The sequence below is a fragment of the Sinocyclocheilus anshuiensis genome, unplaced genomic scaffold (assembly GCF_001515605.1).
Source record: "Sinocyclocheilus anshuiensis isolate Anshui unplaced genomic scaffold, SAMN03320099.WGS_v1.1 scaffold1392, whole genome shotgun sequence".
NCBI lineage: Eukaryota > Metazoa > Chordata > Actinopteri > Cypriniformes > Cyprinidae > Sinocyclocheilus > Sinocyclocheilus anshuiensis.
The window spans coordinates 856,456-869,623 of record NW_015542476.1 but is presented as its reverse complement, the minus strand read 5'-3'; the positions used below and the strand labels follow the sequence as shown (position 1 = coordinate 869,623).

Genomic DNA, 13,168 nt, shown 5'->3' with positions numbered 1-13,168 from the left:
CACAAATGCCCTGCAGTTCTCCATCTTGTATGTTTAAAACAATCACAAATAATCACCTGCTCAATATTAGTTAACTCTTCCTAATATTAGAGCTGACTGGATCTTTGTTCTCACGTCCTGGTCTTTGTGGTAGCGTTGTATCAGCCTGATGATGCTCAGAAACCGGAAGCATTGCCACCACAAGCAGACTCAAACACTACTCAAGGCTTTCAGGTGAGTAGTGTTTGACATTGGAACAAAAAATTCTATTTCAAATAAATGCTGTTCTTTTGAACTTTCTATTCATCAAAAAAAAAAAAATCCTGAAAAAATGTATCATGGTTTCCAGAAAAATCTTAAGCAGCAGTGTTTTAACATTGATAATAAGAATTTTTTTCTTGAGCACCAAATCAGCATATTAGAATGATTTCTGAAGCGTCATGTGACACTGAAGACTAGAGTAATGACTGCTGAAAATTCAGCTTTGCATAACCAGAATAAATTAAATTTTAAAATATACTAAAAGAGAAAACAGTATTGCAATAATAATGATAATAATAATAGTTTTTTTTTTTTTCAATCAACAGCCATATTTCTTCAGACAAAATCCTAATTTTCCAACACAGCTGGACTCGTTTACCTCAATCTACCCATCCCAGCAAATTCCATATCAAAGTAAGATCTGAGCCTGTTACTTCTGTACAATACTTGCTGAAATGTGTCATTTTATTAATTAATGCATGCTGTCACTAAATGTTTTTCACTAAATGCAAACATTTTGTATTCAATAGCACCTGATATCGCATCATTCTTGATGTCTGACGCTCACCAACATAATGCAGAAATTCTGCTGGCTATTGAAAAGGTGGCACACAGGATGGACCAACTGACCTGCAAGGTATATTTGTGCAGTAAGATTTTTTTATTAGTTCTTTTCTTATGAGATTTGATTTATTGTTTTCGGGTGGATGAGTTGCAAAAAGAGGGTCACTTCTCTTTCAGACTCTCCTCTGTGTCCTTAGAGACAAACATGATCCTACACAAGATTTGGATTCAAGGATAAGGATCATCTTTGTTATGTTTAAATGCAAATAAATAGCATTTTCAGTGGCATTTGTGTTTTAGGAGCGTATGTGTCTGAAAAAGGAGGTTCTGGAGAAGCTCAAAAGAAGCTCAAAGAGGTGTACCCTACCCCTTTCTTCACACTCCAATTTCCTACTTTCCAGTCAGATTAAAGGCAAAAAAGCCCTTTAAAAACAGGAAACCCATACATTGACACACAACAAATTGGTTTATGTATATGGAGCAGCAACACAACCAGACTTGCCGCCTTCAGACTGAACAGGAAAAGGTACAACAGACACGTGGACTTGCTAAATTATGCTCTGTTGGTTTATTGGCTCAGTATATTATACATTTATTTATTTTATATTTAATAGGTTGTCGTGTTTCCATTTTGATCTTATTGTAGATGTGTCCTGGTGAATGGTGTGGTTAGGAAAATGTCTTAAACATCTCTTTTCTCTCACTTTCAGGTTCATTTATCTGGGGCATTGGCTTGTCAGCTGCAGCAGGATGTGCTGAATCTCCAGCAGAGGGTGACAGAGATTCAGGCTGAACTCAGGCAAACACAATCACTGTGCTCAGATCAGCCTTCTGGAGGCACAGGTGGAGGGGGATCCCAGCGTTTCATTCAAGTTTGAACTCTACTTAACATCTGTGGTACTTTTTGACCGTAAAAGTGGCGCAGCTGTGTGGTTTTGATTGGGACAAAAATCCTAAACTAGCACATTAAAATAAGATTTTTCTAAAGCAGCGGTTCTTAACCTTTTTGACTCCAAGTCTCCCATTTTTCACAACAATATTCAAAGGCCCCATGACTTTTCCAGTTGTTCATGAATAAGAATTATGGAACAAGTCATCATTGTTGATGACCCCTGGTCTAGATAATGTGTGTTTTTAGAACTTGTGAAGCAAGGAGAACAGTCTGAGCAGCGGTGGAGGGCAGAGAAGCAGAAGTGCAAAGAGATGGAAGCCATTATACAAAACATGGATGAGGAGATGCAAGATCTGAGGGCTGAAAAGGAGAATCTGGATCAGGTGTGTATGATATGAGTGTAAACAAAAGGCTTTAACCTGTCTGATTAATACTTCAATAAGTGTATTCAAGCATCATACTGTTTTCTCTGTCAGACAGGAAGAGGAAGTGGCAGGTACAGCGGGAGCGCTTTTTATTGGAGCAGGAGGAACAGCATCAGAGAAGTCAGCAGGAGATCCTACATCTCTTTATCAAGCTCAAAAAGCCAGAGACTCCACTGAACCACTCATGAAGCAGGTATATTAACTTATTATAGGGATACTCCACCAAAAAATGAAATTGCTATCATCATTTATTCACCCTTATGTTGTCAGAGATGTGTATGACTTTCTTTCTTCAAATGAACACAAACAAAGATTTTTGAAAAAATAATCAGTCTTTGTGAGTCCAGTTGGATGGAAGGCTTGCAGGTTTAAAAAAAAGTTGAAGTTGAAGACACTGATTCAACAACTGGGGTCGTATGGATTACCATCATGTTCATTTCCCATGGTTTTTGAAGCATCAAGAAAATCATATACATACGTACATCTAGGATGGCATGAGGGTGAGTAAATGAGAGCATTTTCATTTTTGGGTGGAGAATCCCTTTAATCTTCTATTTACCTTTATTTTATATATTTTAAAATGAGAATCTAAATAAGACATCACAAAATAATAAAAAGCAGTTTGACAGTTGAGGGTTAAAATGCTCTTATTTTTTTATAGTAAAGTCTAAACCTGAAACTGAGCTGGTGTTTCTGGTGCAGGTGAAACGAGTGATGAATGGAGTGTTTCAGTCTCTCAGGACAGAGTTTGACTTGCAGGAATCTTACAGTGGACACAGTGCTCGAGATTCTCCAAAACACCATCAAGGTACTGTCCAACCAATCAGGTCGAGGTTTGATGACCATGTAGATAATGATTTCTGGTCTTGCTGATGTCTGCTTTTCCTTTGTAGAATATCACCAGGAAACTTCACTCAGAACCTTGGGAGCTTGAATCAGACGTAGATGAAGATAAAGCAGAGGAAGAGTACTTGTCTACTGTGTGTTGCAAATGGAAAACATGCAGAAGGAAAACAATGAAATAGAGGGAAAAGGCCAACATTAAAAAGGAAGTATTTATGTTAACAGAACAATCGGTAGATCAGAACACCTGCATATTGCAGTCGCATTGTAGGCATTGGTTCACATATTGAGACCCTAAAGGTGAATTGGTACTGTCCAATCACAGCTAAGGAGGCTAAATAATGTCCAATCAATGGGCAGCTGATCCTTTCCCAATGATACAAAGCAGGCAGTTCTTCAGTCATTCAACTGGAAGAACTCTGACCCATAACAACGGCGTCCTCCTGACTGCATATGACTAACAAGGTTGCAAGTTAAGTAAAGTTAACTAGATACACATAAATGTAATATTTGCTTGAGTATGTTTGAACATTTTTCTTTCAGAACATTATCTAATTTAGTATTTGGGTTTTATTTATAATTATAAAATATAGGGGTGCGCCGATCTGATATTCAGGATCGGTATCGCTCCAATACTGGCATTTTCTGCTGGATCGGGGTATCGGTCAGACGAGACCGATCCAAATCCGATATAGTGTGTATACTATTCTGTGGTTTTTTAAGCCCCACGAAAAGCACAAAAACATTATAAAGCACCGTAAAGTTTCCGTGCACTATATTTCAAGTGTTCTGAGACCGTTCCATAGTTTAATGTGAGGTACAGATGAGTATTTAAGTCATTAAAGGGGGAACAGTGTTGTAAATACAACTTAACCACTGATTTCTAGTCGTGTCCTCTTTTGGAAGACCAAACGAAGTGGTTTCGCTTTCACAAATGAGCGGAGGCCGGAGGCCTAGAGTGAGCCGTGGCCTAGAGTATGCGGAGGCCGGCTTGAGTGAGGAACGGCCGGCGGGCTTGGGAACGGCGCGGCTGGCGGATTCGACGAAGGAGCGTTGCACCAAGAGCTTGTGACACTTTAAAGAGAAAGGAAAAATTTAAATCGCATCATATGACCCCTTTAATACACTATGCATCAGTATCTTTGAACTTTTCTATGTGGAGCGCTGCGTGCTGTGACTCCGTGTTGCTTCAAGCGCATCATTCTGCGCACGGGATGCGCGTAAGCGCTTCGTGCCGCTCTGTATTTGAGCCTTTCATGTTATAATACTTTTGCGCAATGAAAGATTGTTTATAGCCTTTCTTGTTCTGTCTTATCTATCATATGTTGCTGCCTCATTACTGTGCTATAAATGTAAAAGAAATGTATTTAATTTATTGCATATATTTATATATAATTATATTTACTTGTTTTTCATAAATGTATATTACAATACAAAGAGCAATGTGTAACATTTTACCAGATTACACCTATTTACTTTTATTTTTTCCCCCACTAAATGTTTTTTTCTCCAAATGTTTAGATTTTATAAAATTATTGTGAACATCATTTTTGTAGCGTAACTTTTGCTGCTGAATTATCCACTAACCTAGTTTATAATAGTATTTTTCTCATAGATTATGATTATATATTTTTTTATTTGTTATTTTTCTTTATAATTAAGTTGTCTATATTTAGTAGATTGTGTGTAATACACAAAAGAGTGATGATCAGGTCAACACACACTGAGGTATAGAAATAAATAAAAAAACGGTGCTGGTATCGGATCGGTATTGTCCGATACTCAGAACCTTTGATATCGGATCGGGATCGTTTCTGAAAAAATGGTATTGTGCCACCCCTAATAAAATATTGAAAAATCAAGACTAATCTAATCACCTTTCTGGGCTTGACATTTCAGACATATCTGGAATTGTGGACTAATATTGATTTATTGAACATGTAAATAAAAATGACACTAGGCAAGGAGTAATAAGTAAATGGAAAATCTAACAATTGTTAACTAACAATTATGATATTTTATATATAAATAAATGTATCTGAACAGTCATGCTATTGCAAAAATACACCTTTTAATTATAAAAGGACACTAGAGCATATTGTCTAGCAGGTTTATTTAGCAGAGGCCTGACAGGTGTGATAACACTTAAAAATTAATAGGCAGCACTTCAATGGATGTGGTTGGTTGGGTACAATTATAAAACCTAAAAACAAATTACATTTTATTTTGAATATATAGACGACAAATTAAAACATGAAATGGCAGCACATATATTGTAAATGAATGTAACATAGAGATTCAATCTCACTTTGTCATCACAGATAAAGTGTCATTTGTGTTGTATAAAATGACCAGAAACTTTATCAGTTCTTATGACATAAAACAAGAGCAGGACTACAGTGTGTATATAAGTTAATAATAACCTGCCATCAGAAGGTAGTTTATACTACAGTAACTCCTTTTACACATTCTACTAAGCATTGTGATGCTTTCATAGTTTTTTTTCTTTCTTAAATTACAGATCCACAGCAAATAAAATACTATTTGTCCAGTCTGATCCATAAAGCATAACTATCACACAAAGCACTCGGATTAAAAGTTTGTGATGTGATTTATCATGCTGATAAACACTTAAAGCTCCTTTCTTGAAATAAGAAATTAAATGAATATTGTTTTATTTACAGACAGATTAAGTTCTTTTTTCATTCTGTGCATGTTCAGTGAGAAGCAGACTTGCATATAAGAGCACTTGGACGAAGAGAGGTTCACAGAAGTACACAGATTTAGGAAACACTATTGCGTGTGTGCAATATTTGAAGTTGCTGAAACTGGACAGTCGACAGTGTAAAAGGACTGACAGTGCATTTGTTAGGATGAATGTTTGGAGCATTATACAGCAAGTACAGTGCCTTCAGAAAGGTTTCAACCTATAATTTCCAATTATGCTGTGTTGCAAAGTCAGTTCAAAATATTTCAATGTTGAAGTCTTTATAAGGCTCTGTTCTGTAAATTATAATTTATTCAAAGAGTCACATTTAAACTGAAATTTTAAATCTTACACTAAAAATGAAAATTAAAAATGACTTTAACATAATTGGTTGAAGTATTAAAATACTCTCTACTGGAACTGCAGGGTAAAGGCCCATTCACACAGAGAACAGTAAGGATAAGGCTAACTATAATCATAACCGTATTAGCAACCACACCTACGGACAGCCACGTTCTGTTTATTATAAGTGTGTGCTGAAGTTATGTCAGCTTCCACTTTAAATGTTCAAGTAAGGCAGATTCTGATTGCTGTTCATCAGTTGGAAAAAATTGTTGTGATAATGATTCTAATTATATAGTTCCTCTGTGATGTTATCATTATAGCTGTGGAGTGATAACCCAATTCTCATAAAATTAGAATGATGATTAAAACTTTATAATTACAGTTATCACCTTTGGTGTGAACATCCCTGAATGGTGATAAATTTGATCTTACTGTACTACGATGACGCTAGAATAACATGGAGGGCAGGGCATAGGGCGGACTGTGGTGAGTGAATGAAGATTTAGCTTTACTATAGAGAACATGCAGATATTTAAAATGTAGTGGGGGAGGGGGGGGGCTGAGTTGACATCAAATACAGAAGAGGCACAAGTGCTTAGAGTAGGTACATCAAGGGCGATACTAAAGCTCACCACATTCATCCTATTAGATTTGAGTTACAAATACTTTCTTGCTTTTAATTTATTGGAAAGTGACTAGATTATGATGAACAATAAAACTTCCCATTGGAAGCTTGGATCTTGCTGTATAAGTTCCTTTTTGATTGGCTAGTAGTTGAAGTAGGAGTGGAAGAAAAAATCCAGTATGTTCTAAAGTGCTTGAAGGTTCACATACTATGATTTCATGCAGCAAATGGGAGGAAGGAAAAACAACGACACATGATGTATGATGCTGACCACGGAAGGACGCTCTCCATCTTCAGCCGTGGTAAAGACGGACGCGCTGAGATATAGAGCCACGGCACAGAGGGCAGGACTGCAGGGCATTGCTGCAAGTCTGACAACAACATACATGCCCACACGGCAGGAAGATCACCTGTGACTGTGACACAAAACAGAACAGGAGAGGAAATTATGGTTTCTTTCAAAGCTGCTGAAAGCAAAACTCTTACATTGTTACAAAGAATTTCTATTTCAAACAAACGTTCTTTTAAAAATATTTTCAAATTGAATTGAGAATTATAATAATCTTTTTCCTTACCTCATGTTCCATGCACACCACACACTCGGAACTGCTAAATCTATCAGGACTTGGGGCAGTGGGGGTGAGGGGGGTGTTGGGGGTCAGTGGAGGAGTGAGCTGCTGTTGAAGTGGGGCACTTGGAGTGGATGGACCAGCTTCCTGCTTCTCTTTTGCAGTTTTAGGAAATGCTGAAGGGACAAACATGTTTTGATACCCTCAATCACAACTTAAAACAACACTGAGCAGAATTCACAAATGTCTACTAATTATGTCCTTGACTGAAAATATATGCTCTTACGGTCAGACAGAGTGCGTTCTCTGGCCCAGTGGAGAAGAGCTTTCTGCACGCCAACCTCATTAATCCCCAACTGTAATAAAACAGAAACGATTTTAATGGACATAAACCTGTGATGACAAATTCTTAAGAGACACACTTAAATACTACTATAAAACTTCTGTGTGGTAAAACACATAAGGAATGGTGACAGACCTTCCTAAGGTCTTTGGTGGTCATGTGTCGCAAGGCCTCAGCAGTGATTCTGTGGTGAGCTATGACTGGCAGGTAGTGCTGAGCAGAGAGTTTACACAGCAGATTCCCCAGATCCCCATCCACAGCTGCCTCCTGTGGAGAAAACAGAGGTCAGCAGAGTGTCCGTGATTTTGTGATTTAAACCCAGGATCTTTAGGCCTGTAGGAGAGCTGCTCTAACCTGCATCCGCAGAGACAGAGGTTTGGCATCCAGGAGCCTCTGATATTGGATCATCCAGTAGTTCTGCTGATTGGATTCACTTTTCTGGTCCATCTCCACCTGAAGAGCAAAAAAACAAAAAATCCTCAGCACCATAGCTTACAAATTACAAGAATCATACATAAGCATCTGTAGTTTTTATCAAAGTCCTACGCAAATTCAATACTATGTTGCTTGCTTGTTTACTTAGTGGAGACTACCATGCCAGAATTTGACGTAATTTTTTCCACATCAGTGAGGTATAATGCAGGGTTTTTCAAACTGGTCTGTTTTTTTAAAGGCTGTTAGATTTAATGTGTATTTTTCAGATAATAATATGTCCAACGAATTACAGAAATTAAGCAGCAAAACACAATGCATGGCAATCAAATAAAATTAGAACAGAACTAAATAAATAAATGTGTTTAACTATTATATAAAAAGTAATTTTACTTTTTTAAAAGGCTAAATAACATGTATTCTTCTGATATTAAAGGGGTCATATGATGCGTTTTCATGTTTTCCTTTTTCTTTAGTGTGTTTTGTAGATTTTTGTGCATATATAAAATCTGCAAAGTTACAAAGCTTAAAGTCTCCCACAAAAGGAATTTTTCTATCTAAAAGAGAACGCTGATCCAGACCGGCCAAAAACGCCTCGATTGAATTCTCCCTCACATATCTACATCACTATGTGGAAATATTTGCATAATGCCACTCAAATGGATACGCAACGAATGAAGGCGTGGTTACTGTGGTATCACAGTAGTGTTGTTGCCGCCATGTTGTGGAGATGCTTTGTGTTTCTATGCGACAGCAAAAACACTTTTTTTGGCCTTTCGAAAGTGGATGCAATTAGGAGTCAGTGGTTAACATTTATTCACAACACTGTTCCAGAACAGTACAACCCAAATATTCGAGTGTGTGCAGCAAAGTTTCCTGAACCTAGGGGAGTACAAGGCCGGCTGTGCAGAAAGGCTCTTTCTAAAAAAATGGGGCAATTCCAACTTTGCTAGGACAATCTGGAGCTTCTGAATCAGAGCCCGTAAGTATGTTTTATAATTTGCTATTGACTGTTCAAATGTGGAGTTTGGTAAAGTGTAGAGTAACATATTATTTGTCGTTCCTACGACCACAAGTGCAGACAGAGATGGATTTATGTTTACAAACATAGTATCCTCTGTTCTCTGCTTATAACTGGTGGCGAAAAGATAACAAACATGATTCACTACGTGTTCTGCTTCACACTGGACGCTCAAGTAGCAAATCAGAGCACACTGCGCTTTTCGAAGGAGAGGCTTTGTAGAAATCAAAGCATTTTAGAAAGACTACATAGAGGATCTGCAATAATGAACAGTACGTGAAAATGAATGCATTTTTTGAACATTAAAGCATGCTAACATATTCTCTTACACCCAATATACAACATAATGACCTTTGAAAATAGCATCATATGACCCCTTTAATATGTGCATTATGATGATATTTTTCCATTCACATTTACACCAAATTTAAAATTATAATTTCAGACAATATCTACGTAACCTAAATGTGATTTTTCCAACAATGACTGAAGCATGTCAAATGTTTCCGTGAACTGATCCAATTTCCTGTGACTCTTTTGAGAAATCAAGGAAGTTGGTCCAGAATCACTCACCAAAACCATCCTGAGCTCCTCCTCCCTTTGGTCCTTTTGTTTGAGTAACTGCTGCAGCAGGTCAGTCAGAGCAGTCCTCTGGTCAGCCAGCACCTCCTATCACACACACACACACACACATGAAGGATTCATACTCCCAGAATGCTATGATAACTCATAGAGGTGGTGTGAGCATGATATATAAAACAGGAATGGGATGAAATGACCAAGTAATCTGAGAGAGAAAGAGAGATGTAAAAACAAGCAAGAGAAGTGATGTGCGATGACAGACTCATCATTACTCTGCTCTACACTCCACAGCATGATGAAGCACTGACAGGAAACCACCCACATCATCTACTGCTGCTACGTACCTGCAGGTTCTCAGTGTCCAAATTCCTCCTCTTAACCTCCAGCTTTGTCAGCTGCATTAACTCTGCCTCTATGAGTTTAATCTATGGATACAAGCATACAGTAGGGGTGTGAATGGCCCCATGGAGACATGATAAAACAGCCACCTTTTGGGTTCTGCATCCAATGAGAGGTGGGATGTGAGAAGCATGGGCTGACTGAAACCAAAAAAAGCTTTTTATGACTAGAATGACTACACAAGACCTTCTGAAATATTGCTTACTCTAACCGACTACAAAATACCCACTGAATAGCTTTGTTAATGATTATACTACCAAGTTTGGGGCCAATAACTATTTTTCTATAGTTAATACATTTATCCAGCAAGGACACTTCAAATGTATCAAAATTCACAGTAGCATTTACATTTAGAATATTACAAATATTTTTATTCCAAATACATGTTTTTCTTTACAACAAAAGTAAGAAGCATCACAATTTTCAACATTGATAATAGGAAATGTTTCTTGAGCACCAAATCAGCATATTAGAATGATTTCTTATGGACCATGTGACACAGAAGCCTGGAGTAATGGCTGCGGAAAATTCTTTGTAACACAGAAATAAATGACATTTTTAAATACATTAAAACAGCAAACAGTTATTTTCAACTGTATTACTATTTTACAGCATTTTAATCAAATAAATGCAGCCTTAGTGAGCATAAGAGATTTCGTAAAAAAACATTAACTCCAAACTTCTGAATGGTAGTGTATATGTTAATAAATGACAGTGCTGATAAAGTTGAAACTCCTTCAATTAACCAGTAGTATGATATAAATCACTGTATCTGTGGGGTCTTATTGCCTCTTCTATCCTAAAGGAAACTTTAATAAGCATACCTGATTACGGATATAAGCATGCACACTGTCCTTCTGGAGTTGGAGGGCTTCAAAGGCGGCCTTCTGCATTTCCTCCTGCAGACAAAGAGCCAATTAGGGTTAATCATTCTATACGTACTAGACCAACAATGCACCAGCTGTATCTGCTATAGTTCATTAATGTATTTTTCCTGTGGAGTGAATGGACAGATGGAGTGCAAACTAGTTTTTAATACTAGTTTTTAATTTATGTACATTGTATGTTAGTGATTTAAATAGTTACCTCTTGAAGGATCTGACTAATGGCTTTGCTTTTGTCTAGCTGCTGCAGGGACAACACTTGGTCAAACTTCTTATCCATATAGTCCAAACTAAATGAAGGGAAAAAAGAGAAATTAGTACACAAGAAAAAATAGGACTGTTTACTCATTGCTGAATGAAAATGAATACTCATTCATTTTTTAGCACCTCCTGCAGGTCTCAGACACCAGAATCTGTGTCTTGGCTTCCCTGGCCTCCTGCAGTAACCTTAAAGAGTAGCTCTCAGACAGCATCCTCTGCATGGCACCTGCAAACATGTAGTCTTCTTCAGTACCACTGCAAATAGCCGAGTTTCTTTTAAATATTATTCATTTGGGCTTTTGAGACTTTTGTTTTTACTGATAAAAAGGGGGGGGGGCATGAGTTCCAAAGTTCAACTTGTCTGGATCAGCTTGTTTTGTCAGAGTTTCTAATGATTTTCCTACCAAATATAAAACCAAATAGGCCTATCTGAAATCCCTGTAAAACAATAAGGCAATTTTAATGATAAATGTAATTTCTAAAACTCACTTGCCACTTCCTTCTTCCTAAGAGAGTTGGCTTCGTCCTGTGTGATGGCAGTAAGGTGTTCCATTCGTATACTAAAAAACCCCCCCAAAAAAACATTCATAACTGTTTCTCTACTCAAATAGAAAAAACATCAAGGTAAGTCCCAGATTTCACCATTTTGTTTGTAACATCTATATACACTACAGTTCAAATGTTTGGGTTCGGTAATATTTTTTTTTATCAAATGATTACTACTATTACTTTTTATTTTATTTTATTTTATTATTATTATTATATTATTACTTTTTCAGCTAGGATGCATTACATAGTTCAAAAGTGACAGTAAAGACATTTATTATGTTACAAAAAATCTATTTAAAATCATTTCATAATACTTCTGTATTTTTGATCAAATAATGTGGCTTTGGTGAACGTAAGAGACTTCTTTCAAAAATATTTAAAAAATCTTAACAACCCCAAACTTCTGAACGGTAGTGTATATCTTACAAACAACTAACACCCCACTGCAGTGTTTGTGAAACCACAACTTAAAGTAGCACTCCAGGTCTTTCTGACATCTCCAAAAATACATGAATGTAACAGTAAACATTGAACTTTAATGGGCCAAAAGCTCTGTGTGCTGTAGCAGCACCACAGCAGTAGCACTGTCCAAACAGCTCAGTACTTGCTTGCACTAAATCTGGGCTAAGGATTTCTTAAGTGGCGCCATTAGACAGAAAGAAATTCACTTAGCAAGAGCTGCATTGATGGCAGGAGCCCATATTCCATTAGAGAGTTCGACCCATGCGTAATTTCCACTCACCGGTCTTCCTCCAGAGCTTGCAGAAACTCTGCACACTTTGCCTGGCTATAACCAAATGAGCACAAATGCACAATAAATAACGACACTTCAACTACACAATACTAATGGGCTTAGCATAATTAAAGTGATAATGATAGCTACTGAAAAAGCAAGGTATTTCAAAAGTGGTTCACACCGTACCCTCACCGTTTGTTATCAAGCAGGAGGTCAGAGATGCGACTCATGATATTGCTCTCTGCCAGACGTACTTTATCCAGTATTTTCAGCCTCTCTGTTTCCTGGGCCTTCTGCTGCTGAGACACACCTAACTCCAACCGTTGCTGCTCCTGAGAGACAGAAAAGCACAGAGACATGTCTTTCTGATAATAAATGGCCATGGTAAATGAAAACGTGTTTTTATTAGCTAGATAAGCGTAGTAACTGTACAACCTACTCTACAGTGCTTAAATTACGCTACTGTTCAAAAGCTTGGGGTCAGTAAGACTTTTTTAAACTAATACTTTAGTCAAGTCAAGTCAAGTCAAGTCAAGTCTGCTTTATTGTCAATTCTTCCACATGTACAGCACATACACACAGAGAATTGAAATTGCGTTACTCTCAGACCCTTGGTGCATACAGATAACACTAACAGTAGAACATAAATACAGATATACAGATTAAATATAAAATACAACTATACAATTATACAAATAAGGTAAAATGTAAAAAAATATATAAAAAAAAAATATATATATATATATATATA

At 37.1% G+C, this 13,168-nt stretch overlaps 2 protein-coding genes across 3 annotated transcripts in view; one reads left to right on the top strand and one right to left on the bottom strand.

The window, feature by feature from the left end:
• LOC107693825 (FK506-binding protein 15-like) overlaps positions 1–3,055 on the top strand; it is a 5,699-nt gene extending 2,644 nt beyond the window's left edge. The window contains exons 8-12 of the mRNA XM_016493346.1: positions 1,515–1,647; positions 1,943–2,079; positions 2,177–2,192; positions 2,783–2,929; positions 3,015–3,055. Of these exons, the coding sequence (XP_016348832.1) occupies positions 1,515–1,647; positions 1,943–2,079; positions 2,177–2,192; positions 2,783–2,929; positions 3,015–3,055 (474 nt within the window). The remainder of the gene's footprint in view (positions 1–1,514; positions 1,648–1,942; positions 2,080–2,176; positions 2,193–2,782; positions 2,930–3,014) is intronic.
• LOC107693855 (E3 ubiquitin-protein ligase LRSAM1) overlaps positions 2,292–13,168 on the bottom strand; it is a 14,548-nt gene continuing 3,671 nt past the window's right edge. Inside the window, exons 13-26 of one of the 2 annotated variants that reach the window (XR_001634801.1) lie at positions 12,610–12,749; positions 12,424–12,468; positions 11,622–11,692; positions 11,259–11,358; positions 11,074–11,161; positions 10,812–10,886; positions 9,933–10,013; positions 9,580–9,675; positions 7,908–8,006; positions 7,689–7,820; positions 7,497–7,566; positions 7,217–7,386; positions 5,317–7,057; positions 2,292–2,302 (exon numbers count right to left, since the gene is read on the bottom strand). Coding sequence is in view for 1 of the 2 variants with exons in the window: in XM_016493383.1 (XP_016348869.1) it covers positions 6,935–7,057; positions 7,217–7,386; positions 7,497–7,566; positions 7,689–7,820; positions 7,908–8,006; positions 9,580–9,675; positions 9,933–10,013; positions 10,812–10,886; positions 11,074–11,161; positions 11,259–11,358; positions 11,622–11,692; positions 12,424–12,468; positions 12,610–12,749 (1,290 nt within the window). In the remaining variant the exon portion in view is untranslated. Of the gene's footprint in view, positions 2,303–5,062; positions 7,058–7,216; positions 7,387–7,496; positions 7,567–7,688; positions 7,821–7,907; positions 8,007–9,579; positions 9,676–9,932; positions 10,014–10,811; positions 10,887–11,073; positions 11,162–11,258; positions 11,359–11,621; positions 11,693–12,423; positions 12,469–12,609; positions 12,750–13,168 lie in introns of those variants that run through there. The other variant, XM_016493383.1, reaches the window with a different exon arrangement.